Below are 24,336 nucleotides of genomic sequence, written 5' to 3'. Positions count from 1 at the left end.
TTAAAAAAAAAAAAAAAGAATGGAGCCAGACATTCAGTTTGGGTATGGTGGGTGATAGATAGGTTTTTGAAATGGTAAGTAACAATGCAGTTCTGAGGAGTTCACTCTCTTTAATACTCAGGCCTCACCAGATAATTGGGGGAGAAAAAAGATAAAAATCTTTGGCTACATTCCTAGTATTTCCCCCTACTTTGCATAAGCAATTTCTAAGACAAGATTTTCCCCTGTTCTGTTTTCCCCCCTCCCTGTAGCTTTGGTTCCCACTGACATTGAATTTCCTGTTGCTAAAGCCTGTTTTTCTTGGCTTTAGTTGGTTGTTGGCCTGGGAAAAGGTACAGGGGTAGCCCAACTGGAGCATGATCTGGGTTCTGGGCACTCTTCACACTAGGTTAGAAAGAGCGTGTGGCTTCCTACAGGGAATTACTTCGGAGAACAGCACCACCTTGGATATATTTGGAACTCTGGTATTTTTGTTTAAAGATTTTTTTACTGTAACTTTTATTATCTTTGCTCCATCCTAGTGTATGTGTTTTTGTTATTCAGAAGATAAATAGATGCTGAGGCTTGTTTTAGGTTTGTTGTTGTAGCCCTACCCCCTTTAGTTTGTCTTAACAGTCCGTCTTCTGAAACTTCTTTTACTTCTCTTCCTGGTACTGATGCTGTAGCTATTAACCATTTATTGCCTGACGTAACAGTCTCTTGCTCTCAAGAAGCTAATAGTTTGATGACTAGGGCAACCCTTAGCTAAATACTAGTAACAAAGAGTAATACAGACTGGAGTGCAATTAAGTGCCCAAATATGTGGCTTAAGCCTCTCCACATAACGAAGCCTATGTGACAGAGAAAAGTAATGACTCTTCGTCCCAGCTGAGTCCCTTGTCCCTCCCTCCCACGCGTACTCACCTTTATCAGAGACACTTCGTTCTTTCCCCCCAAACTTCTTGGCTCTTACGCCTTCCTCCAAGCGTCTGAAACCCCGAGAAGGGAAAATGGGGGAGGGAGGGGGGGCGTGCCGCTCGCTTCCGTACTTGCCTGTGTCCCAGGCTGTCTGGGGGAGGTGTTGGACAAGCCGCCCCAGTCCAGCTGCAGCCGACCCAGGTCCCAGTCCCTGCCCTTTGCTCCCCTGCTTTTCAATAAGTCCCGAAGTCCTGGGAGGTGGGCGTGGGAGTAGCCCAAGCTGAGGCTAGGAAGTCCTCCCGGACGGTTCAGGGGGCCCCAGGCGATAGCCACGTTCGGATTCTGGCTGGAAGCCAGGGGAGGGAGCTTGGGGTAAGGGGAGGGCCCTGAGGGAGGGGTCAGACTCCTTAGGAAAGAGTTAATGGGAAGAGGGGGAGGGGATAGGACGAAGAGACCGAAGGGAAGGCTCAGGTAGGAAAAGAGCGGAGGAGGGAAGCCTGGTGGGGGGAGAAGGGAGCCTGCAGGATCAGGGGTCAGAGTTAGGGGGTTTCTCCCCTGCTGCACCCTCATCCTAGGGCCGCCAACTTCCCGCCGCGGCGGCGACTTTCAGTTTCATTTCTACGAACCCTCCTGCCTGGGCCGCAGTCGCCGCCGCGATGCCCAGTAAGTTCAGCTGCCGGCAGCTTCGGGAGACGGGCCAGAGATTCGAGAATTTCCTGGTCGATCGGGGACTGGACAGGGAGACAGATCGCGAGCGGTTGCGGACCATTTATAACCAGGACTTCAAGACCAGGTACGGGCCGGCCCACTCCCCGGCCCCAAATCGCGGGCCCAGCTTGCCGCCACGACCCCGGCGGCGGGGCCACCCTTCCCGCCCCGGGGCGCGGAGGGACGCAGCTCCCCCAGTGGCTCCGGCCGGTCCCGGGGCCGCGCAGTCCCCCCTCCCGCTCAGTGCCCACGCCCCGCCCGCGCCGCCAGCGCCGCCCGCAGCCCGCCCGCTCTGCCCGGGCCGGGCCCCTGCGCCGAGTCCCCGTGGAGAGCCTCCCCGGCATCCCGCTCCCCCGGCGGCGCGGGACCAGTCCGGGGAGCCGGGTGCTGCGCCCACGCGCCGCCCGCGGGAGCGGGTTGTGGGGGGGCAGCGCTCGGCGTGGGGGAGGGGAGCTCGGGAGGGGGCCCATGCTTTGCGGAAGCGCGGGGAGCGAGCTGCCTGCTGGTGGCTACCCCCGGTTGCGCAAGCTTTACGGGGACCCCCGCCCCCTCGTCGAGGGGCTGCTTCCTCGGTGGTTCACTGTCCCAGAGAGCTGAAGAGACGCCGTGTAGCAGGGAGAGTCTCAGGGAGCTCGGGGAAGAAGAAAAGGGCACAAACTGCATACGTACCAAACCTCCATTAGCACCTGTGGCTTCTCCATGGAGACCCGGGCTGGGGCCAGTCTCCTGGAGGCCCCTTCTCATCCTGTGGCTAAAGGCTGTTTGGTCCCCCTTGCCTGTTCCCATCCAAGTGAAAATCAAAGAGACTTCTCTTTCTCAAACCACAGAATTGTGCTTCAAAAAACCTCTATCAACAGGCTGCAGTCTTGGGCCGAAGACCAAGGAACAATTTTAAAGGGATAAATGTAAAGACTTACAGAAATAAATACTGGGTGATGGGAATTTAGGCTTACTAACAGACCTGTTGAAAAAGACCGTGGGTTTTCGCACACCAAAAGGCGGATATGGCTGTTAAAAGAGCCAAAGAAGTGTTAGACTGTGTTAATAGAAGTGTGGTTTGGGGTGAGGGGCAGGAGGTAAGTGATTCTCCAGATTGACCAGATCATTTCTGGAATATTGTTTTCAGTAATGAGTGTCACGTTTTAAAAGGGACATTAACGAGCTTGAGCAACATCTGAAGAAGGAGCAAAGATGATCTGTTTTGTGTCCTCACACTGTGCTGGGCACTGTGGGGAATATAAAGAAAAATACACAATCCCAGGGGAGCAGAAGAGGCTATGATATGCATACAATATACTATAATAAATGGTAAAATAGCATGACGATTATAATAGAGATAATAAGAAAAATGCTAGAGGAAAGTACAGAAAGAACAATTACCATGGAGTCACATCATCAACACTTCACATCCATGAATTCACCTATGTCCAAAAAAATCAGTGCAACGTGGCTCTGAACAAAAGTCTACGACTTCTTTTGGCTCTGTGAAAGAGATTATTATTCTAATACTTGTTTAAATGGTGAGGAAGACTCTATTTGATTCTGTTGCAGTAGGGGTATTGCAATGGGGAGAGAGATCTAGCTCAATTCTCAATACAGCAAAGACAGCTGGGAATGTATAACCAAGAGCAGAGTGAGGGGGTCATGGATGGAAAATCACTAAGAGGAGACAGTAAGGGGCTGGGGGCGGGGCAAAGTTGAGGCCTAATGCAGAAGAGGGTTCAGAGGGGCCTGACTAAAGTTTAGTCAAAGAGAGAGTCTTTGTCATATCTAAATCAAAGTTACACAATATCTTCCAGTACTGGGGGAAAACAGGCTATGTCAGATAACCACAAACAGGCATATAGAAAACCACATTTACTGTACATCATGGGTGAACTTAAAGGATTTCAGAAGTCATTTTTTAGTATGTACTTGTTTTTAGGCAAGTAAGATACCAGTCCCGTGAAATTATTAGGGAATTCGATGGAGAAGGTGGCACTGACCTTGGCCTTGGCCTTGAAGGCTAGATATCTTAGTACTTGGAGGAGGAGGAAAGACTAACATGTTGATTCATTCTTTTGTGAAACCCCGTCAAAGAAAGGGAGAAATGTTTGCCTTGAGAAGAGAAAAATTGGAGAGGACAAGGTAGTTATCCCTGAATATTTTAAAGACTGTCCTGGAGGAAAGGATTATACTTTGGTGTCACTCCAGAAGGCAGAACTGGGTTCACTCAACATGGCCCCCTTGGGGAGTTTCCTGGTAGCCTAGTGGTTAGGATTCCGGGCTTTCACTGCCCTGGCCTGGGTTTAGTCCCTGGTCGGGGAACTGAGATCCCCGCAAACTGAGCAAACCGAGTGACGCAGCCAAAAAAAAAAGGCCCTCTCACCCTCCACCGGGTGGAAGAGATTTCGGTTCTGATTAGAGAGAACTTTCTTATGCTATGACCTCAACCCTCATCCACCCAATGGGAATTCATTGCTTCTTCCTCTGGGCTCTCATAGCTTATGCTTCACTCTTGGTTATAGCCAGATGACACCCTGCCTTGTGTTAGAGCTAATATGTGGCTGTCTCCCCACCAGACTGTAGAGCCTCTGAAGGCAGGGACAGGCCTTTTGTCATGTTGGCGCCTTCCCTCAGTCCCCAGCATAGAGCCTTGTGTGTAGTAGATGCTCAACAGAAGCTTCCAGAATCTAATTGAGTTAGTAGGTAGAGCTGATCTATAAGAGAAAAGGCTGTAGGGGAGGTATAGCAAGTCACCTGGTATCAGGAATTCTGGGGCACTTCCTCCCCTGGGAGGGATAGGTCCCTTCCAACTAGGTTATTTTATGATGTTATGAAGTGCCCTGCTCCCAACGCTTAACTTTTCCCATCTCTCGTTATTCATTTAGCAAATATATTTAATTTATATTTAATTAATCTACTGTTTTCTTGGGCCTTGGTTCCTGCCCCTAGAGTGTAGTCTAGTAGGGAGTGGCAGATGTGTAGACAAACGTGTCATTCAGTACTGCAGGAGCTAGTATCGTGTTTTGATAGCTGGAGTTCAAATCCTGACTCTGCCACTTACTAGTTGCATTTGATTTTGACCAAATTTCCCTAACTGTTAAGTGTTTAAAATACTGCCTTTCTCTCAGGGTTGTGTGAGGCCAAAATAAGCTATCATAGGTAAAGCATTTCCCCTGGGTAACAGAGTGCATGGGCTTTGGAAGTGGTAGCTATCATTAACAGTGCTGGTTAGGAGTCCGTTATGGAATAAGTACTGGCATCGTGAAAAGTTTCTTAGAGAAGATGATTCTTGCCTTGGGCAAGAGACTCATTCTCTTATTCAACAAATATTGGCTGAATGCCTCCTATGAGCAAAGCAAAACTGTGTGAATTGCTGTAGATACACAGAAGGAACCTAAGGAAGATGGAGGCAATTAAAACCAAATACTTATTTAATTTCTGTTGTGATAAGTGCTTGTGAGAAAAAGTCTAGGATGCTTGAGAGCATATAACGTGGAGACCTGACCTAGTCTAGGAACCAGAGGTTTCTGGGAGAAAATGATGTTTGAGCAGAATCTCGAATGATAAATGGAGTTAGCAGATGTAAAGCAAGGGGAGAGCAGTCCAGACTGAGAGAGTAGCACCTTAAAAGGCTGTGGGTGAACTCGCGAGAATGGGGGACAAGAGGCCACAGGGAGGCAGGGGCTGAACTGGGCAGGACCTTGTGGGCCGTGGGGAGGCGTTGTGGGTTTTTCTTTGTTTTGTTTTGTTTTTAATCTTAACAGAAACAGGAAAGCACAAAAATTTTCAAAGTAGGAAACTGACAGAATCAGGGTTTTTAGAAAGATCATTCTGGACCTCTATCCACAGTAAAAAATACATTTACTTTGGGGTCTGGTATACACAGCTTTCATAGAACAGTTTGTGTCCTTGAAAGAGTACTTACCTTCACTCGCTGCCCTCTGATATTTTTTATTCTATTTTACTCCAGTTTTGCAAGTCCTGGTCTTGACCCACAAATGAGAGTTGCAACCCACAGTTTGTAAATCCCAGAACTATATGTCCCTTTACGATGGCTTCCAAATGTTGTTAGGTAGCTAGTCAGACATGAGTGGTCCTGCCCCATCCTGGACAGGGTCATCTTTCCCTCCCCCCACCCCCCACCACGGGTGACAAGAACACACCCAGAGACCCTCCCTTTTTTGGTTAAGGACCGCTAAGCTTCCAGCCAGTTTCACGACCAAGCAAGGTATCAAAAACCCAATGGGCTTTCCAAACTGCCATCACCGGTTGGCGCAGGGGCACCAAGACCTAAGAGATGACTCAGAGTAACCCAGGGTTCGTTATGCTGTATTTATAATAAATCAGCGTTGCAATTTTTGCCCCACCCCCACCCCCCTGTGGGTGGGGCGTGGCAGTTTATGCGTAAGCCCCTGTGCGCAAGGAGAAAAGTTACGTAAGCTAAAGCTGTCAATCAACTTGTCAATCAAATGACGCACGACACAGGGAGGGACTTTTCGCCACTCTCTAAAAAACCAACCTTATGCTCACTGCAGGGCTGCTTCTGGTTCCCAGACAGCCCGCTCTCCTCCCTTCTTGAGAGGGTACTTTTGCTTCGCCTAAAAACTTCTGCTGCTTGAAACTTCTCTGTCTCTCGATTGAATTCTTTCCCTCAAGAGGACAAGAACTGAGGAATGGCCGTTCTACCGGTAACAATCTGGTATTGTGTTCTGAAATACCATTCCTCGGGCTAGTAGGCTTTCCTGAACTGGGTCTAAACGATTAGTCATTTTTCACCCAACAAACAACAGGGGGCAGGGCTTTACAGACCAAGGCTGTCCAACGGTGGCAGAAAAGTCTGGAAGGAGGTGCAGCAGTACAATAGCTGGGAATGGCTGAGGTGCCATTTAGAATGGATGTGAGGTGGACCTGTTCTTCGGTTTCTTCTCTAAAATGGGGGGATAATAGTTGCTACCTCAAAGGGTTGTTGTGAAGAGTAAATGAGGTAATGCAAGTAGCTACTTAGAACAGCACGAAGTAAGTGCTCAATAAATGTTTTCTATTGTTGATGATGTTATTGTGTTGTTGATGTGTCATTGTTAATTGTGGTGCATCCGAGTGGGCCATATTAAAGGGTTAGACTTAGTCCTGTAAACCGTGGAGTCATAAATTGGGAGACATTATCTGATTTGTGTTTGTTGAAAACTCCTGCAGACTCTTAGGGGATGGACCAGGAGAGGGGGTGTGAAGTCAGAAGCAGGAGGAACAGTTCATAGGGCTTGGCAAAATGATAAGATCATCAAGCAGTTCACAGAAGAAATATAAATGACTAATAAACAGAAGGAAAGATACTTGATTATATTAATGATCAGGGAAATGCAGATTTAAACAAGATACCATTCTTTTCCTTATCAGATTGTCAAAAATTTAAAGGATTGAAGATTTCTGATGTTAGGGTCTGGGAAAGGGTTCTCTCAAATGCTTATTAGTGAGAATGTAAGTTTGTACAACTTGTTTGGAGGACAGTTTGGCAAAACTTATCAAAGTAAAGGTTCATTATTCTCTTTGACCCAGAAGGATGGTTATTGTAAAGTTTGAAATAGCCAAAAATTGTAGGCAGCCTGTCTATCACTGAACAAATAGTTAAGCACACCACAATGCATTCATACTGTGCTATCCTTTGCAGCCATTCAAAAGAGGTGGCTTGGTAAAATGTTGTCATGGAAGGCTGTCCATGGTGGTGAAAGAAGTCTGTTGCAGAATAGTATGTGTAGCACACAAAAAATATGTATAATTAAAAATGTATTTTTTTTAATTCAGAGAAAAGGGCCTGGAAAATATATATATCGAACAGTTAAGCAGGTAGTTGGGAGTGAGGGAGTGGGAGCCCTTAATGTTTTATGCTAGGTATTCGTCATGTTTAAATATTTTTAAATACTTTTGGTAACCACTCTTTGACATCTCTTTACGCATGCATACTGTCATCCCTTGATATTCGAAAGGGATTGGTTCCAGAACCACACCCCCTACACACACACACACACACACACACACACACACACACACACACACACACACACACACACACACACACACACACACACGCACCCCGCCCTGCCGATTCCAAAATTTGAGGGTGCTCTAGTCTCTGACATAAAATAGTGTGGTATTTGCATATAACCTATGCAGCATATTCTTCCGGGTTACTTTAATCACCTCTAGATTGCTTATAATACCTAATACAATGTAAATGTTAGGTAAATAGTTGTAAATACAATGTAACTGCTACGTAAATAGTTTCTGGTGTGCAACAAATTCAATTTTTGCTTTTTCCAACTTTCTGGAAATTTTTTTCCGAATATTTTTGGTCTGTGGTTGGTTAAATTCTCAGATACAGAACCCCTGGATAAGGCAGGCCCGACTCTAGTTAGATCACACCTATGTAAGTTTACCAACATGGGATCATGATGATCTAATCCTTTTTGTCGTGGATCCCTCTCATATCAGCATCCCACCCCCATTTCCACATTCTGCTCCACACTCAGGTAACTCATATCAATCAGGGTTTGTTTGTTTGTTATTGTTTTATTTTTAAAAGATCATGTTATACACATTTTCCATATCCTGATTTTTTTTTTTTTTTTCATATCCTGATTTTTTTATTCATCAATACATCGTGGAAATGACTCCTAATTGTCTGGTATATTTTTCTAATGCATTGTTGGTTTTTTTGCCAGCATTTTGTTATGACAAATTTCAAACATAAAGAAAAGTTGAAATAATTTGACAGTGAACAATCATATACCCTTGTTACTGAACACAAGTTGGTGTGCCCCACGCACAGTGAGGCCAAACAAACCGAACTCTCGGAGTCTGGAGCAGAGAAAGGTTTATTACAGGGCCAAGCAAGGAAAACAGGTGGCTTGTGCAGCTCCCCGATGTTTTTAGGGAGAAGTTTTAATAGGCAAAATCTGGGATGAGAGTTTCTGGGTGTGTGACTTTCTTCTGATTGGTTGGTGGTGAGGTAACAGGGCGGTGCTCCAGGAATCTTTTGCTCAGCCTGAAGTTACTGTCATCCACCTGGGTGGTGGCCTAAGTTCCTACAGAACTCCAAGGTATTGTTATGTATATTACTTGAGGAGGAACTAGGACCCTGCCCCAAGGCTGCACTATTGTTTCTTGACTTCAATCCCCTTGTTTCTGCATTCCCTTGTTTCTGCTAATCAGGGAAGGACCCTGATTAGCAACGGTTTGAATCTGCCTTCTGGAACTCTGGGAAGGTAAAGGAGGCTGAATGAAGCTTATTTCTACAAACAAGAAACAAGGGGCACAGAAAGACTTTTGTGCCACAGGATCCTGCTTGGTTTCACCTCACCTGGACTTCTTAATTTGTATTTGACACATGCCTGCCCATTGATCTATCCATCCAGATAGTTAGACAGATATATGCCCAGCATATGGGGATCTTAGTTCCCTGACCAGGGATGAACCCGTGCCCCTGCAGTGGAAGCGGGAGCCTTAACCACTGGACCACCAGGGAATTCCCCATCTAGCTATATTAATTTTTTGATGCATTTCACAGTAAGTTACAGACATCAGTACAATTCACCCCTAAACACGTCACCATGATTATTATTAACTATAAACAGTTCAAAATTTGTTTACGATATACATACGTTTATTTATTTATTTATTTATTTATTTATTTATTTATTTATTTATTTATTTTGGCTGCACCTCACAGCTTTTGGGATCTTAGTTCCCCAACCAGGGATTGAACCCACGCCCTTGGCAGTGAAAGTGCGGAGTCCTAACCACTGGACCACCAGGGAATTCCCATGTTTATGATTTTTTTTAAGTAAAATTTACCTACAGTGAAATAGACAAATTTCAAGTGTACCGTTCTGTGAGTTTTAACAAATCCATATACCTGTGTGCAACCCCCTATCAAGATATATGACGTCACCCCAGAAAGTTCCCTCATCTCCTGTCCTATTTAGTCCTCACCCTTACCCACCCAGAGGCAACCACTGCTCTGATCTTTTTTTTTTTCTGAGATAGTACCTGTTCTAGAACTTTATGTAATGGAATCAGATAGTATGTAGTATGTACTCTTTTGTGTAAGGCATGTTTCACTCAGCATAATGTGTTTGAGATTCACCCATGTTGTTGTATCAGTAGTTGCTTTTTACCACCGAGTATAAATCACAGGGACTTCCCTGGCGTTCCAATGGTTAAGACTCCATGCTTTCAACGCAGGGGGCCCGGGTTCGATCCCTGGTCGGGGAACTAAGATCCCACATGCTGCACAGTGCAGCCAAAATTGTGTGTGTGTGTGTGTGTGTGTGTGTGTAAATCATAGTTTGAAGGACAGTGTTTTCAGTTTGGGGCTATTTTGAATAAAACTGCTATGCACATTCTTGTACAAGTCATTTTGTGGGCATATATTTTCATTTCTCCTGGGATATACCTAGGGGTGGAATTGTTGAGTCGTAGGATAGATAATATTTACTTTTTTTTTAATCTTGGGCAAGTTGCTTAACCTATTTTGGTGGTGGCAGCAAAGTCTTCTGGACTGGTCTTCTGGTGTGACCTTGCCTGGGGTTAGGCTGTCCCAAGTTTGGACAACATATATAACCTGACACTTAACATTCCAAGCCATTGCACAGCAGTGCTGTGTGGCAGCCAGAGGTTCAATGTTTGCATTGTTATCTTATTTCATCTATAAAATAACAGTCTGGAATTATTTGATACTTCTTTCACCCATTCTCCCAGCAAGTACTTATTGAATAAATACCAGTGCTAGGTCTACACTAGATGTTATAGTCACATTACTTTCTTAATGAATTTTTATTCCATGCATAATATAGTAATATATTCTTTTCATTAAAAATCAGAACATTATGTTATATGTTTGGTTTTACAAGAAACTATCAGACCTTTTTCTAAAGTGATTATACCATTTTATATTCCAACCAACAATGCACGAGCGTTCTGGTGTTTTTGTATCCTTGTCAGCATTTGTTGTTGACAGCCTTTTAAATTTTAGTCATTTGAATGGGTGTGATGCATTCTTTTTAATGGTTGTGTAATATTCTATAGTGTGGGTGTTTACAACTTATTCAGCTATCTCCCTATTTATGGGCGTTTGTTTCGTTTTCAATTCTTGGCCACTGAGAATGACTCTACAGTAAGCATCCTTGAACATATGTTCTTATATGTTGGTACTTTTCTTTTCCGTGGGATACATTCTCATGAATTAAAGGATATCTGTATATCAGATGTTCGGAGATATTGCCAGATTGTTTTCCAAAAGGTTGTAATACTTCACCTTTCTACCAGCAGTGTATGAGAGTTTTCTTTTCCACATAGCAATACGTGTTGTGCCTATTTTCCTTTTTTATCAGTCTAATGGAAATAAAATGATACCTCGTTTTTACTGTAGTTTGCATTTCTCTACTTTTAGAGCATCTTTTCATACTTCTGGGTCATTGGAGTTTGCTCTTTAAGTTGAATATTCAGTTTTTTCTATTGTTCATCTTTTTTTCCCCTAGAAATCTAGGTGACTAGATGTGTAAAAGAACTGGTGCTTTTTTCAACTAGTATGTACTAAGTTTGTGATTTAAAAAAAAAAATTTTTTTTTTTAATTTTTTATGACTGTCACCTTAGACCAAGTGAATTTGGGTAGTAGTAATAGATGTGAGGTATAATTTGAAAGCTACTTAGGTGGTAGCACCTATAGTAGAAGTTGCAAAACTTGCAAAGTTGAGTTCCTCCTGCCCATGTGTCCATGCAGAAGCTCCCAAAGATAGGAGATTTCACCTTAAAACTGTGCTTTGGGCTTCTCTTAAAAGCCAGATCTGGCCATCTTGGGCCTGCATTCCCTGCTGGCAACGTCTGTCTGGAGATGAGTAACAGTTCCCCCCTTTAGACAGGACTTGTGCTCCGGGGTTTGTCCAGTCCCCTCAGGATTCCATTTCCTCCCCAGCACTAAGCTGAGAGCTCCAGGGCATTTCAGAGCACCTGCGCTTTTCTTATAGTAGATGATAGTCTGTTAGTGTAAGAAGGACATGTATAGGATTACACATGTCCTTCTTACACTAAGGACTCAAAAATGGGACTGTACAGGTGCCTGAGACAGCTGCAGGTATCAGATACCTGTGGAGTCTGGCATCTGTCGGCATTTGAGTGTGTGCCTGAACCATGGAAATTAGTGACTCACTGACCATGGGGCCCGGGTGAAAGTTTCTGATGACGCCCTGATTTCAGTCCCTTTGCCTGGACCCCTCAGCAGCGTTTGAGCCTGATACCTGATTCTCCTCCCTCTCTTAGTGGAGGCTGCTGTTTTCTCTTCCTCCCTGGGTTATGCTGGCCTCAGGTGTTCTCAGACTACTCACACTCTCTGGTTGTAACTACTACCTGACGTCTCCCTAATATTAAGCTCTGCTTTGCCTTTGGCCTGAGTTCTCAGCTTCTGATTCATGGAACTAGCTGCCTCCGGACCACGGGGATCTCAGACTGACCATGTCCACACCCAAACGTTGTGGTCGGCCCTTCCAACCTCCTCCTCCTCTTGTTTTTACCTCCTATCTCAGGAATAGTTCCTGAAGCCAAGCCATTGGTTTGGGTGTTGTCCTCGACTCCTTCCCTCTTCCCAGCCTCCACTCCCTCTCCTGTCCAAAGCCAAATTCTGCTAATTTTATATTCTCAATATCAGATCTGTCCCCTCTTCTATCCTCACCACTGCCTTGTTTGGGCCCTTGTCATCTTTTAATTGGACGATTGCAATGGCCTTCTTCTAACTGGTCTCCCTGCCTACAGTCTTGCCTCCAGCAAATCCATCCTCCAATCCTGATGCCTGAGTGATCTGAAATGCAAATATGATCTTGCCACTCCCCTGCTTAAAACCCACCAACGGGGTGGTTCTGTAACCACAGTGTAGCCTCTGGTGCAGGCTGAAAGTAAGTTGCTACTCTTACTACTACTGCTACTATTAGTACTACTATTGCTACTAATAGGATACTAATAATAGTAGCTAACATTTCCTGAGCATTTTCTATTGTGTTTTCAAATGATTTATTATCTCTTTAAGACAAATCAGAGCCGATTCAAAGTTTTCTGAATGGTATCACTCATTTGCTTGGGGAGAGGGAGAGGGGCAGAGTTATAGGCACGGGGCACCAGGGAAATGTCTGTAACTATAAATGATCTTATATATGCTAGTGAGTGACCATGCTGATTGGGCCTTCATAGTTAAATAGGCATTACCATGGTTCCTAGGAGCTAGGATTTCCTTTCATTCCCTAAAAAGCATGGAGGGTGGGAGGTCAGCTGTCCAGATCTCGAATGTGTCCATGAAGTGTGTTGCACGTGGGGATGTCCTCTGGCTCTTGGGTGCCAGTAAAAGAGGAGAGCTTCTGGCCTTCAGGGTCAAGTGCAGGCTTCATGGCTTGGCATGCAAAACTATGCAAGACCTGGTCCCTGCCCACCTCTGCTGCCTCCAGCCAATCCCTTCCTTGCACTCTTCACTCTAGTACAACCAGACTGGGTGTGATACTAATCAGAGCGCACCTTACTGAGATCTTATGTGCCAAGCACTGGGCTAAGTGGACACCATAGTGTCCGTCTCTCATGTAATTCTCACAGCCACCCCGGGAGATGAGTCTGCCATTATCCCCATTTTATAGAGGAGCAAAGTGAGGCTTTGCGAGGTAACCGAGATGGCTCAGCTAGTGGCAGAGTGGGCGGTCCCCCCAGCCTCTCCGCACGTGTTCTCGGTAGATTCCCCCCCCCGCCCCGCCCTCGGCTCACGCTCTGTGCTCCCCCTGCGCCTGAACGACACCCATTCAGCCTTCAGGACTCAGTTCTGATGCCGTTTCTGCGGGAAGCCACCAGGGCTGAGCCGACCCCGCTGAGCTCCCGACAGCGGGCTGGAACGGATGTGTTCCGTCTGTGCTCCTTGAGGCCTCTTTGAAGCCCCAGCATCTAGCGCAGTGTCTGGCACATAACAGGTCTCTGTAAGTGTTTGTTGAGCTGACTAAACTGAATTCCAGGCACTGAACCTCGAGGTTGTTGTTCTTCTGACGTTTTCCCTGTCTTCACCTTCTCTAGGCCCAAACAAGCTATTTGATCTCTGGAGAAAGGATCCTTTCCCTCCTGCTTGGGTTCCACCTGCACCCTATGACTTCAGGGGGAAACTGCTGTCTGATCAGCCACCTTGCCCACACACCCTGGACATCTGTACTCTCTGCCCCTCTCTCACTCCTCACCAGCGGGCTGGACCCTGAATCCACACCCCTGAATCAGCTTCTTCGGCTTCCCCCTCAGCTTTAGCTCTTTCCGCTTCAGTGTTTGTATCTTTTCTGTCCCAAATTCCCCCTGCCCCCCACCACAAATCTTCCTTTCTCTCTGTCTTCCCTTAGTCCTCCAATTAAATAGCCCATCGTTGGGCTTTTCTCCTTAGAAGTGCACCGTCCACCACCTGCTGTTTAAAACAACCATATTTTGTCTTGAGGGGGTCCCATTGCCTTCCCTGAAAACATTAAAAATTCCTGCCATCCCCAGCCCCGTCCTGTCCTGCACAGAGCGGCCCTCAGATGCCCTCCCCAGCTTGCTGCCCCCGTCCCTCACTCCCCAGTCTCCTCTGCTCCCGGCAGCTTTGGGACCCCCGCCCCTGGCTTCTCCTCCATGCTGTATGGAATGAAGATTGCCAATCTGGCCTACGTCACCAAGACCCGGGTCAGGTTCTTCGGGCTCGACCGTTGGGCCGACGTGTGGTTCCCAGAAAAGAGGAGAATGAAGCCGGGGTCGGAGATCAGCAAACACCACAAGTCGCTGCTGGCCACGATCTTTTATGACAGGTGTGTGACGGGGTGGGGGGCGTGTCTGGCTGGGGAGAGGGGCTGTTGCCTCCGCTTGGGGTAAGGCTCCATCCTGCAAGGACTGGGGTAAAGGCAGGAAAGGAGCTAATTGGCCTGGGGGAGGGGATGGGTTTCCTGAGCACAGCTGGCTCTTGGCCAGCCTCCCCAAGCCTGTAACTTTCTCGGAGGGCAAGCCCCAGGCTTGGCTGCTCCGGCCCCAGCCGTGATCTTGACTCCCACTCTCCCCAGGGCTGAGTATCTTCACGGGAAACATGGGGTGGACGTGGAGGTCCAGGGGCCCCATGAAGCCCGAGATGGGCAGCTCCTTATCCGCCTGGATTTGAACCGCAAGGAGGTGCTGACCCTGAGGCTTCGGAATGGAGGAACCCAGCCTGTCACCCTCACCCACCTCTTCCCATTCTGCCGGACACCCCAGTTTGCCTTCTGCAATGACGACCGGGAGCTGCCCTGCCCACTGGGCCCTGGTGAGTGGGTTCCCAAAGGAAAGAGCCTCTGGTGGACAGAGTCCTGCCCTAGGAAGGTCTGATGCTTCAGGAACGTGCTGTTGCTGGCCCGTGGGCTCCTACCTTGGGATGGGGCTCTGGGGGGGAATGTCAGTGTTGGGGTGCTGGTGGGAGGATCCCTTCCCCACCCCGACTCACTCAGCCATCCTCTCCCAGGTGAATGCTATGAGCTCCATGTCCACTGTAGGACCAGCTTTGTGGGCTACTTCCCAGCCACTGTGCTCTGGGAGCTGCTAGGACCTGGGGAGCCAGGCTCAGAAGGAGCTGGCACTTTCTACATTGCCCGCTTCTTGGCCGTCGTGGCCCACAGCCCCCTGGCAGCACAGCTGAAGCCCACGACTCCCTTCAAGCGGACCCAGATCACTAGAAACCCTGTGGTGACCAACCGGATAGAGGAAGGAGAGAGACCCGACCGGTAAGTCCTCCCTCCAACCCAGTCCTGGCTGGGGGTGTCCCAACACCACAGTGTGGGCCCTTGGGAAGAACACAGAGCCCCCTTTCCTAACTGTGAGTTAACTCCTCCAGACCTCAGAGACCTTTTCTGTCTAGGAAGAAAAGCAGATATGAGGACAATGTGAAAAAATTTCAAGTATTTTTGACTGTATGATGGATTATCAGTCAGCCAAGGTGGACACATGTCTCTCTCTCTCTCTCTCTCTCTCTCTCTCTCTCTCTCTCTTTTAACAGCTTTATTGAAACAATTCATATACCATACGATTCACCCATTTAAAGTGTACAATTCTGTGCTTTTTTTAGTATATTCACAGATATGTGCAACCATCACCACAATCCGTTTTAGAACATTTCATCACCCCAAAAAGGAGCCCGTACCCTTTACTTATCACCCTTTTGCTCCCCATTCCCTCCCAGCCCTAAACAGCTACTCATCTACTTTGTGTAGATTTCCCTCTCTGGACATTTTATATGAATGGAATCATATATGTGTAAACAGCTCTTTTTGACATGTCCAGGTGTTCACAAAATACTGAACAAACCGTAAGACCATTGTGCTCTTTTTGTTAAAAATATGTGTGTAGGGGAATTCCCTGGTAGTCCAGTGGTTAGGACTTCGAGCTTCCACTGCAGGGGGCCTTGGGTTCTACCCCTGGTCAGGGAACTAAGATTCTGCGTGCTGCGCAGCACAGCAAAAAAATTAAGTAAGTACATAAGTAAAAATATATGTGTATAATACAATTTGACAAAGAAAAATGTCTGGAAGGCTACATACCAAAAGGTTAACATTGGTTATCCCTGGATGGTTAGAATGTTGTTTATTTACTCATTTATTTATTACCTGTTTTCTGATTTTTTTTCTCTGATGAACATGTATTGTTTATGTACATATCTATATGCATATATATGTGTGTGTATATACTTTTTTTTTTTTTGTCCACACCACGCAGCTTGTGGGATCCTAGTTCCCTGACCAGGGATTGAACCCGGGCCCCCTGCAGTGGAAGCACAGAGTCCTAACCACTGGACCGCCAGGAAATTCCCTATATATATATATTTTTAAATGCTTCCAAGTATCATGCTTTCCAAAAATGAGGATGGTCCAACCTTGGCGTGAGCAGCCTCATGAGACAGTGAGTCCTGTCTCCTAGGGCAAAGGCTGCCGACCCCCTTCAGCAATTTGAAGCAGAGCCTTGTGCTTCCTCCAGGGAGGGGCCTTCTCAGAGACTCTGAAGGTGAAGGGTCTCTGTGTTTGTAATAGCTTTTCTTCTCTCCCTCCTGCAGTGCTAAGAGCTATGACCTGGAGTTAAGTATGGCACTGGGAACATACTACCCACCCCCCCGCCTCCGGCAGCTGCTCCCCATCCTTCTTCAGGGAACAAGTATCTTCACTGCCCCAAAAGAGATTGCTGAGATCAAGTAAGTACCACCCATCTGCACCCTTTGTGCTGCTTTATATGTTTCTTTTCCACTGGCTTCTTCCCACTGCCCCATGCCTCTGTCCTCAGCCTCCTGTGCTCAGTTCATTCTTCCCCTTACTGAGCACACGCCATGTGCCAGGCACCATTCAAGGTGAATCACTCACATGATGGCCCTGACATCCTAGTTGGGGAAAGTGAGCATCTATCATCTTATTTCATGGAGTGATGAGTGCTATGAAGAATTAACTGAAGCTAAAGCAGGGTAAGGGGTGGGCTGTGCTGTTTTGCAGAGGGCAGCTAGTCCTGGCCTCTTTGAGGAGGTGACACTTGAGCAGAGAATGACATTTGAATGAGGTGAGGGTGTGAGTAATAGAAGGATCTTGGAGAAAGGATGTTCCAGGCTCCAGGATCCACAGTGCACATGCGAGTCAGGTCTGAGGTTGGGGGGCAGGGGCTCCCTTCTTGGAGGCCTCTGACCCCCATCTGCTTCTCTGCCCTTCTAGTCTTCCCCGATTCCTGATGTCTTCATAGTCCCAGAGCTGCAGAGGGAGAGGGTGGATGCTCCCGGACATGGGGGTTGCCTGACCCATCCCGTTCCCGTCCCCTCCCTCCAACCCCCCCACCCATCACTGCCAGGGCCCAGCTGGAGACACCCCTGAAGTGGAGGAATTACGAGGTGAAGCTCCGGCTGCTGCTGCACCTGGAGGAGCTGCAGATGGAACACGACATCCGGCACTATGACCTGGAGTCGGTGCCCATGACCTGGGACCCCGTAGACCAGAACCCCGGGCTGCTCACGCTGGAGGTCAGGGGTTGGATCAGTAGCGGGGAGGATGGACTCGAGTTAGCCAACCCACAGGCTGTGGGAAGAACAAAAGGAAGATGAAGTTTTTCCTGTCCCAGAGGGCTCAGCAAGTTGCCGAGTGGGCATCTGGGCCCCAAAAGAGGTGTCAGAGCAAGGCAATAGGGAGGACTGGGGTTTTAGTCTAGACTTTGCTACCACTGGCTGTGTGACCTTGGGCAAGTCTTTTGCTATCTCTGGGCCTTAGTTCCCTCACCTGAAAAGCATGAAGCTGGACTAGATAATTCTTAGAGCCCTCTCCAGCTCTCAGATGTTGAATGTGTACATCTAAGCCCGGAATTACACACGAGAATGGATTCCTGCACACTTGTGCTGAGAAAGGCGCTCAGTGAGAAGGGACGGCAGGTAAGGATGATCAGGGAAAGTTTCCTACAGGAATTGAGTTTTGAACAAGATTTTAAAGGCAGAGTAGGAACAGAGCTGGCCAAGAGGGCAACCGGACTTTCTGGGAAGCTGGCCTCCAAGTCTTGAAATCATGCCCTGGAGGGTTTCCAGGATTCCTGGGCTCAGCATCTCTGAGCACCTTGGGCAGACTTGTCCCTTCCTCATCTCCCCTGACTCTTGCCCTGTCTGGCAGAAGAGGAAAGAGGCAAAGCTTCCTGAACCTGGGGTAGAGGGTAGATCCTCAGAACTTGTGTCTCAGTTGGGGTCTGAAGTGGGCCCTCCACTGGCCATCTCCGGGCTAGAAGCTTGCTGGTGTTTGTGCCCCATAGGTTCCCGGGGTGGCCGAGAGCCGCCCCTCAGTGCTGCGGGGTGACCACCTATTTGCCCTTTTGTCCTCTGAGACACACCAGGAGGACCCCGTCACCTACAAGGGCTTTGTGCACAAGGTGGAACTGGACCGGGTCAAGCTGAGTTTTTCCACAAGGTAGGTGTTGGGGGAACCCTGAGCTGCAGGAAGGTCTCCAGGTGTCCCGGAGGCCAAGGGAGGAGGATGTTTCTCCCCAGAGTGAGTGGGACCCCAGGGACAGGGCAAGGGGACCCTGAGATGCCTCACCATCTTCCTCTCCTGGAGGATTGCTTGGAGGTCTGGGAAAGGGGGTGGAGTTGGAGTAGATGGAGAGAGTCCTGGCCTTTTATTGCCCACCCCCCCAATTGGAATTCTTCCCCCTCTCTCTCCCCCTTCCCAAAGCCTCCTGAGCCGCTTTGTGGATGGGCTGACCTTCAAGGTGAACTTCACCTTCAACCGCCAGCCCCTGCGGGTGCAGCACCGTGCCCTGGAGCTGACGGGGCGCTGGCCGCTGTGTCCCCTGCTTTTCCCTGTGGCCTCTCGTGGGGTCCCGCTGCTGCCCTCAGATGTGAAGCTCAAGTGAGACTGTGGGCAGGGGCTCTGGGGCCACTTGGAGTGTGGGTGTAGGGGACGGGGTCAGGGAGGCCTCTGGGACGCAGACAATATCGTGTTTGTGGCCCCTCCGCTAGGCTGTACGACCGGAGTCTGGAGTCCAACCCGGAGCAGCTGCAGGCCATGAAGCACATTGTTATGGGTACCACCCGCCCCGCCCCCTACATCATCTTTGGGCCTCCAGGCACTGGCAAGACTGTCACCTTAGTGGAAGCCATCAAGCAGGTGGGGCCTGAGCGTAGACCTGTGGCCTACACTCTGACTCCCCCCACTCCCCGGGACAAAGCAGTTGTCCCCAGGTTCTGGTTCCTTCCGGCTCCCTGAACGCACGCCCCCGAACTGGCCTCGAGGGCCAGTGTGGCTGTGGAGCACTGCGTGCAGCTTGGGTACTGCACGTCTCAATCCCCGTAGCCTTGTATAATTACGGCAACAGTTTTCCAGCATTAAAGGGCTGCTGGACTAGCAGGGGCCTGCCGATCTGAACTTGCCTTTTGAGTCACTCCCTCCCTCAGCAATGGGAGGCAAATGCCACACTGCGCCAGCCTGAGTCACAGGCACGTTTCTCCCTCTCCCCTCCCCCTGGAGACCAGAAGCTGCTTCCCACACTGTGCTCATCCCCACCCCAGGTGGTGAAGCACTTGCCCAAAGCCCACATCCTGGCCTGTGCTCCGTCCAACTCGGGGGCCGACCTCCTCTGTCAGCGCCTCCGGGTCCACCTGCCCAGCTCCATCTACCGCCTCCTGGCTCCCAGCAGGGATATCCGCATGGTGCCTGAGGACATCAAGGTACTTGGGGAAGGCGGGGGACCAAGGGGTGGTGGGTGCTGCTCTGGGTAGGCGCTGGGGCCAGGAAACTAGGAGACCTGGATTCTGATACTCGCTGTGTGACCTTGGGTGGGTCAGGACTGCTCTCTGGGCTTCAGTTTCCCTGTGTGTAAAGTGAGAGAGGTAAACAAAATTGCCTGGGGGGGCCCAGACCCAGAGCGAGGGTGAGAACGGAGATGGAGCCAAGCTGACTCCCCTCCCTGCACAACCCTCAGCCCTGCTGTAACTGGGATGCAAAGAAGGGGGATTACGTGTTTCCTTCCAAGAAGAAGCTGCAGGAATATCGTGTCTTAATTACCACGCTCATCACTGCCAGCAGGTGGGAAGTGTGTGTGTGTGTGTGTGTGTGTGTGTGCATCTCTTAAATCGTGTGTTAAGAGGTAGCGGGCTGGGGAAATGGGGAAGAATGGTGCCTGGGGAGTTGGGGGGAGGGCCAGCTTGGGGGAGCATTCAGGTGTGGTAGTCGCGTGCCTGGATGTGACCCCTGCCTGGCCTGACACCTCCCAGGTTGGTCTCGGCCCAGTTTCCCATCGATCACTTCACACACATCTTCATCGATGAGGCTGGCCACTCCATGGAGCCAGAGAGCCTGGTGGCCATAGCAGGTGAGGGGTTCGGGGGCGGGGGGGGGCTGCGAGTGTGTCACCCCACGTGGCATCGGGGAGGTCCCACCACACACCTTTCTCCTCACGCTACCCACCTCCCAGGGCTGATGGAAGTCAAGGAAGCAGACAATCCAGGAGGGCAGCTGGTGCTGGCGGGAGACCCTCGGCAGCTGGGGCCTGTGCTGCGTTGCCCGCTGACCCAGAAGCATGGGCTGGGGTACTCACTGCTGGAGCGGCTGCTCACCTACAATGCCCTGTACAAGAAGGGCCCTGATGGCTATAACCCCCAGTTCATAACCAAGCTGCTACGCAACTACAGGTATCCCGCACCCTCTGTGTCATCCCCTGCCTTCACACCCTCTGCAAGCCCAGCTGGCGGCTCCATCCCACAGTCCTCAGAGGCTGCGTGATGCAGAAAGACTATCAGCTGGAAGGTGGGAGTTATTCTCTCCAGTCCCGTCACTGCTCCTCCAGTTGCTTATCTGTACCTCAGGGGATGGTCAGTGGTTCCTAGACACCGGAATATATCTGATGCTGGTCCCAGGTGAAGTTTCTAGGCGTCCAAGGAGAAATGAGAAAAACAGGGACAGTGTATTTTTTCATAAACCTAATGGTTATTCAAGTTAAAGAGCTATGCTTCCTTTAGTCAGTGAGTTCATATATCTAAAATGCTCAGATGAGTTCCTGCATCTTTAGTTCCTTAGATGAGTCCACTAGGAATTCAATAAATGTTAGCTGTTGTGTTAGTACTGCTGATATTTTTGGATTTAGCACATTATCTCATCCAATAATGGCGACAGTAGGTGATTCTTGCTTTTGTATTGTCCTTCCTTGGCAAAATTGAAACTTGAGAATGGGCCCCTAATTTCTTGGTGTTTTCATTTAAATTTGACTGGTCTATGAAATCTGTGGATTGGATGTTCTCAGGAGCCACATTTGGTTCTGCTTTCTGTGGTTAACAGTGCCCAGCAGCAAAAACTGTAGCTGAATGACTCTGCTATGCAGTGGGCAGGAAGACAGGAGGATAGTGTGTGTGAGCTCCAAGCAGGTGGAGCGGAGGTCCCTGAGGGTGGGGCAGAACTAATCCGCCCCCCTGGTCTTGCTCTTCCTTCCTTCTGCCTCCCAGGTCTCACCCCACCATCCTGGACATTCCTAACCAGCTGTATTATGAAGGGGAGCTGCAGGCCTGTGCGGACGTTGTGGACCGAGAGCGCTTCTGCCGCTGGGAGGGTCTGCCTCAACAGGTGAGGCTGAGCGGGGCTGGGGCTCAGGCTCCTACCCCGGTACCCCAGCCTCCCTCTTATTGAGGGTGCTGGGTAGCAGGAGGCTCTGAGTAGAAGCCATGAGCCCCTCCCTTTGTCACCTAGGCCTGGGATCCCCCACTCCCTGGAAGGGTTTGAGGGTGGGAGGGAAGGGAGGCAGGGAGGTCCAGCTGAGGGTTTCCCCTGACTCCATGTCCAGGACTTTCCCATCATCTTTCACGGCGTAATGGGCAAGGATGAGCGTGAAGGTAACAGCCCGTCCTTCTTCAACCCCGAAGAGGCTGCCACGGTGACTTCCTACCTGAAGCAGCTCCTGGCCCCCTCCTCCAAGAAGGGCAAAGCCCGTCTGAGCCCCCGAAGCGTGGGCGTCATCTCCCCATACCGGAAGCAGGTCAGGTCCTCAGTTCCCATCAGGGGTGGGTCCCCCCAGGTGGTACCTCCTTAGCCAGACCACTAGGCAGAGGGTCCAGCTCAGGCCTCCGCTGGCCCCATATCCCAAAAGAGTGCAGAGGTCAGCTGCATCTCCCTCTTTGCCCCCCAGCTCCCTGGCCTCCTGCCTGGCACCCTCTTGCACTGGTGTAATGGCATGAGAGAAAGGCACCTGTCCCCATCTTCCAGGTGGAAAAAATTCGTTACTGCATCACCAAACTTGACAAGGAGCTTCGGGGACTGGATGACATCAAGGACCTGAAGGTGACCCTCACCACTGTTTCACATTCCCTCCCTGACTTCTGTCCCCCTCGCTTCCCTACTTCCAGACACCTCCTCGGGTCCCTGCCCCACTGCTGCAGGACAGCCCAAGTCCCTGCTCCACCCTCGCTGCCTGAGACAAACTTGGGCTTTCCCCAGGCCTCTCACTTCTGGAGATCCCAACTTGTAGGTCTGGGATGGGACCCGGAAGCCCGCATGTTTAGCAAGCACCTCACATGATTCTTATGATCAGGCTGGTTTAAGGTCTCTGCCCTAAGGAGAAAGTCCAGACTCCCCAGCCTGCCTGACCTGTCATGTGATGATGTCCCCACTCACCTCTCCCACCCTCTGAGTCAGTCGGCAGCTCAGTTCTTTCTCAGATAAGAATCACCTGGAGAGCTTTTAGTGCTGCCAGCGCCAGGGCTCCACCCAACCAATTAACACAGCTATCTGGGGGCAGAGCCAGGGCATCAGGTTTTTTTACGGGCTCCTCAGGTGATCTCCCGTGCAGCCAGGGTTGACACCCAGGGCTTTAAGAGTTAGAGGCCTCTCCCATGGAAATTCTGATTCTGGAGGTCTGGGTTAGGGCCTAAGGTTACATATTTTTAACAAGTACTGAGTGATTATCTTCAGGAAAGTTTGAAAAACACTGCTGAGTTACTGTTCTTTGCAGTCCTGTTTTCTTTGCTTAGAACCCTTTCGAGCCCCCACCCCTTTAACTGGATTCAGCCTTCAGGTTTCAGCTTCCATGGCACCATCCTGTCCTCTTTCCTGCCCAGCAGGACACTGGCTCACTCCACTGTGACAATTGCCCTCAGGCTCACTGAGGCGAGGCGGGGCTGGTCCCTGGGTCCCCCACTGCCTCCCTCCTCTCTAGGTGGGCCCCGTGGAAGAGTTTCAAGGCCATCCCTCCCCTCTAGGTGGGCCCCGTGGAAGAGTTTCAAGGCCATCCCTCCCCTCTAGGTGGGCTCCGTGGAAGAGTTTCAAGGCCAGGAGCGCAGTGTCATCCTCATCTCCACCGTGCGGAGCAGCCAGAGCTTTGTGCAGCTGGATCTGGACTTTAACCTGGGTTTCCTCAAGAACCCCAAGGTTCAGGGGCTGGGGGGTGGCAGGGACTCCTCCTTCCTGAGGGCCCTTCCCTGCCGTGACCCCAGCACTTCTTCTCATCAGAGGTTCAACGTGGCTGTGACCCGGGCCAAGGCTTTGCTCATCGTGGTGGGCAACCCGCTCCTGCTGGGCCACGACCCCGACTGGAAAGTGTGAGCATCCCACCCGCAATCCCTCTTGGTGGCCACAGCCCCCAGCCTAGGACAGCTGTAGTTTTATGAAGCACCCTTGGGGCTCAGTTAATCTTCCAATCTATTTATCTTAACAATATCCCCATTTGCCAAGGTTAAGTAACTTGCCCCAAGGCACAGGCCCCTGGTGCAGGACCAAGGCTGGGCCTCCAGCCTCTGCTGGTACTCGGCCAGCCTTGTGCAGCTGTGTGTGTGAATGTCCCTGTACCCCACAGATTCCTAGAGTTCTGTAAAGAAAACGGGGGGTATACCGGGTGCCCCTTCCCTGCCAAACTGGACCTGCAGCAGGGGCAGAACTTACTCCAGGATCTGAGCAAACTCAGCCCCTCTACCTCAGGTATGGCTGGGCTAGGTGGGGGACAGTGCTGAGGGAGGATGTAAGTTACTAACAAAGCTGGCCTCCTCTCTTTATAGGACCCAAAAGTCACGACTACCAGGAGCGGGAGGGTGAAGGGGGCCTGCCCCTGCAAGTGGAGCCGGAGTGGAGGAATGAGCTCTGAGGACCGCCCACCCGACCCTTCCCCTGCTGCTAACATCAAGCTGCTAACAATTGGGGGAAGGGGGAGGAAGTAAAACTGAAAAAAAAAAAAGCTTATTCTATGCAAAAGCCTCCTTGTCTCTTCAG

The 24,336-nt window shown here is 49.7% G+C and overlaps 1 protein-coding gene across 1 annotated transcript; it reads left to right on the top strand.

Moving 5' to 3' along the window:
- The first annotated feature begins 1,150 nt into the window (after positions 1–1,150).
- On the top strand, positions 1,151–24,318 carry MOV10 (Mov10 RNA helicase). Its single transcript, XM_082379765.1, has 21 exons — positions 1,151–1,269; positions 1,473–1,690; positions 14,227–14,430; positions 14,680–14,915; positions 15,111–15,369; positions 16,692–16,826; positions 17,465–17,633; positions 18,404–18,558; positions 18,823–18,999; positions 19,110–19,257; positions 19,659–19,817; positions 20,072–20,175; positions 20,364–20,461; positions 20,564–20,780; positions 21,588–21,705; positions 21,923–22,114; positions 22,342–22,416; positions 23,377–23,502; positions 23,584–23,672; positions 23,927–24,048; positions 24,126–24,318. Exons 2-21 carry the CDS (start codon positions 1,554–1,556, stop codon positions 24,209–24,211), a joined length of 3,006 nt encoding a protein of 1,001 aa, XP_082235891.1. The 5' UTR covers positions 1,151–1,269; positions 1,473–1,553; the 3' UTR covers positions 24,212–24,318.
- The last annotated feature ends 18 nt before the right edge of the window (positions 24,319–24,336 follow it).

Source organism: Balaenoptera borealis (assembly GCF_965194805.1).
Source record: "Balaenoptera borealis genome assembly, chromosome: 1".
NCBI lineage: Eukaryota > Metazoa > Chordata > Mammalia > Artiodactyla > Balaenopteridae > Balaenoptera > Balaenoptera borealis.
This window is presented reverse-complemented; position numbering and strand designations above follow the sequence as displayed.

What these genes read in the sequence shown, in the direction of transcription:
- MOV10 (XM_082379765.1), top strand. Translation starts at nt 1,554, where the DNA reads ATGCCCAGTAAGTTCAGCTGCCGGCAGCTTCGGGAGACGGGCCAGAGA. An exon ending in AACCAGGACTTCAAGACCAG is followed by an intron (nt 1,691 to 14,226) that starts GTACGGGCCGGC and finishes TGCTCCCGGCAG; the next exon opens with CTTTGGGACCCCCGCCCCTG. An exon ending in AAGCTGAGTTTTTCCACAAG is followed by an intron (nt 18,559 to 18,822) that starts GTAGGTGTTGGG and finishes CCCTTCCCAAAG; the next exon opens with CCTCCTGAGCCGCTTTGTGG.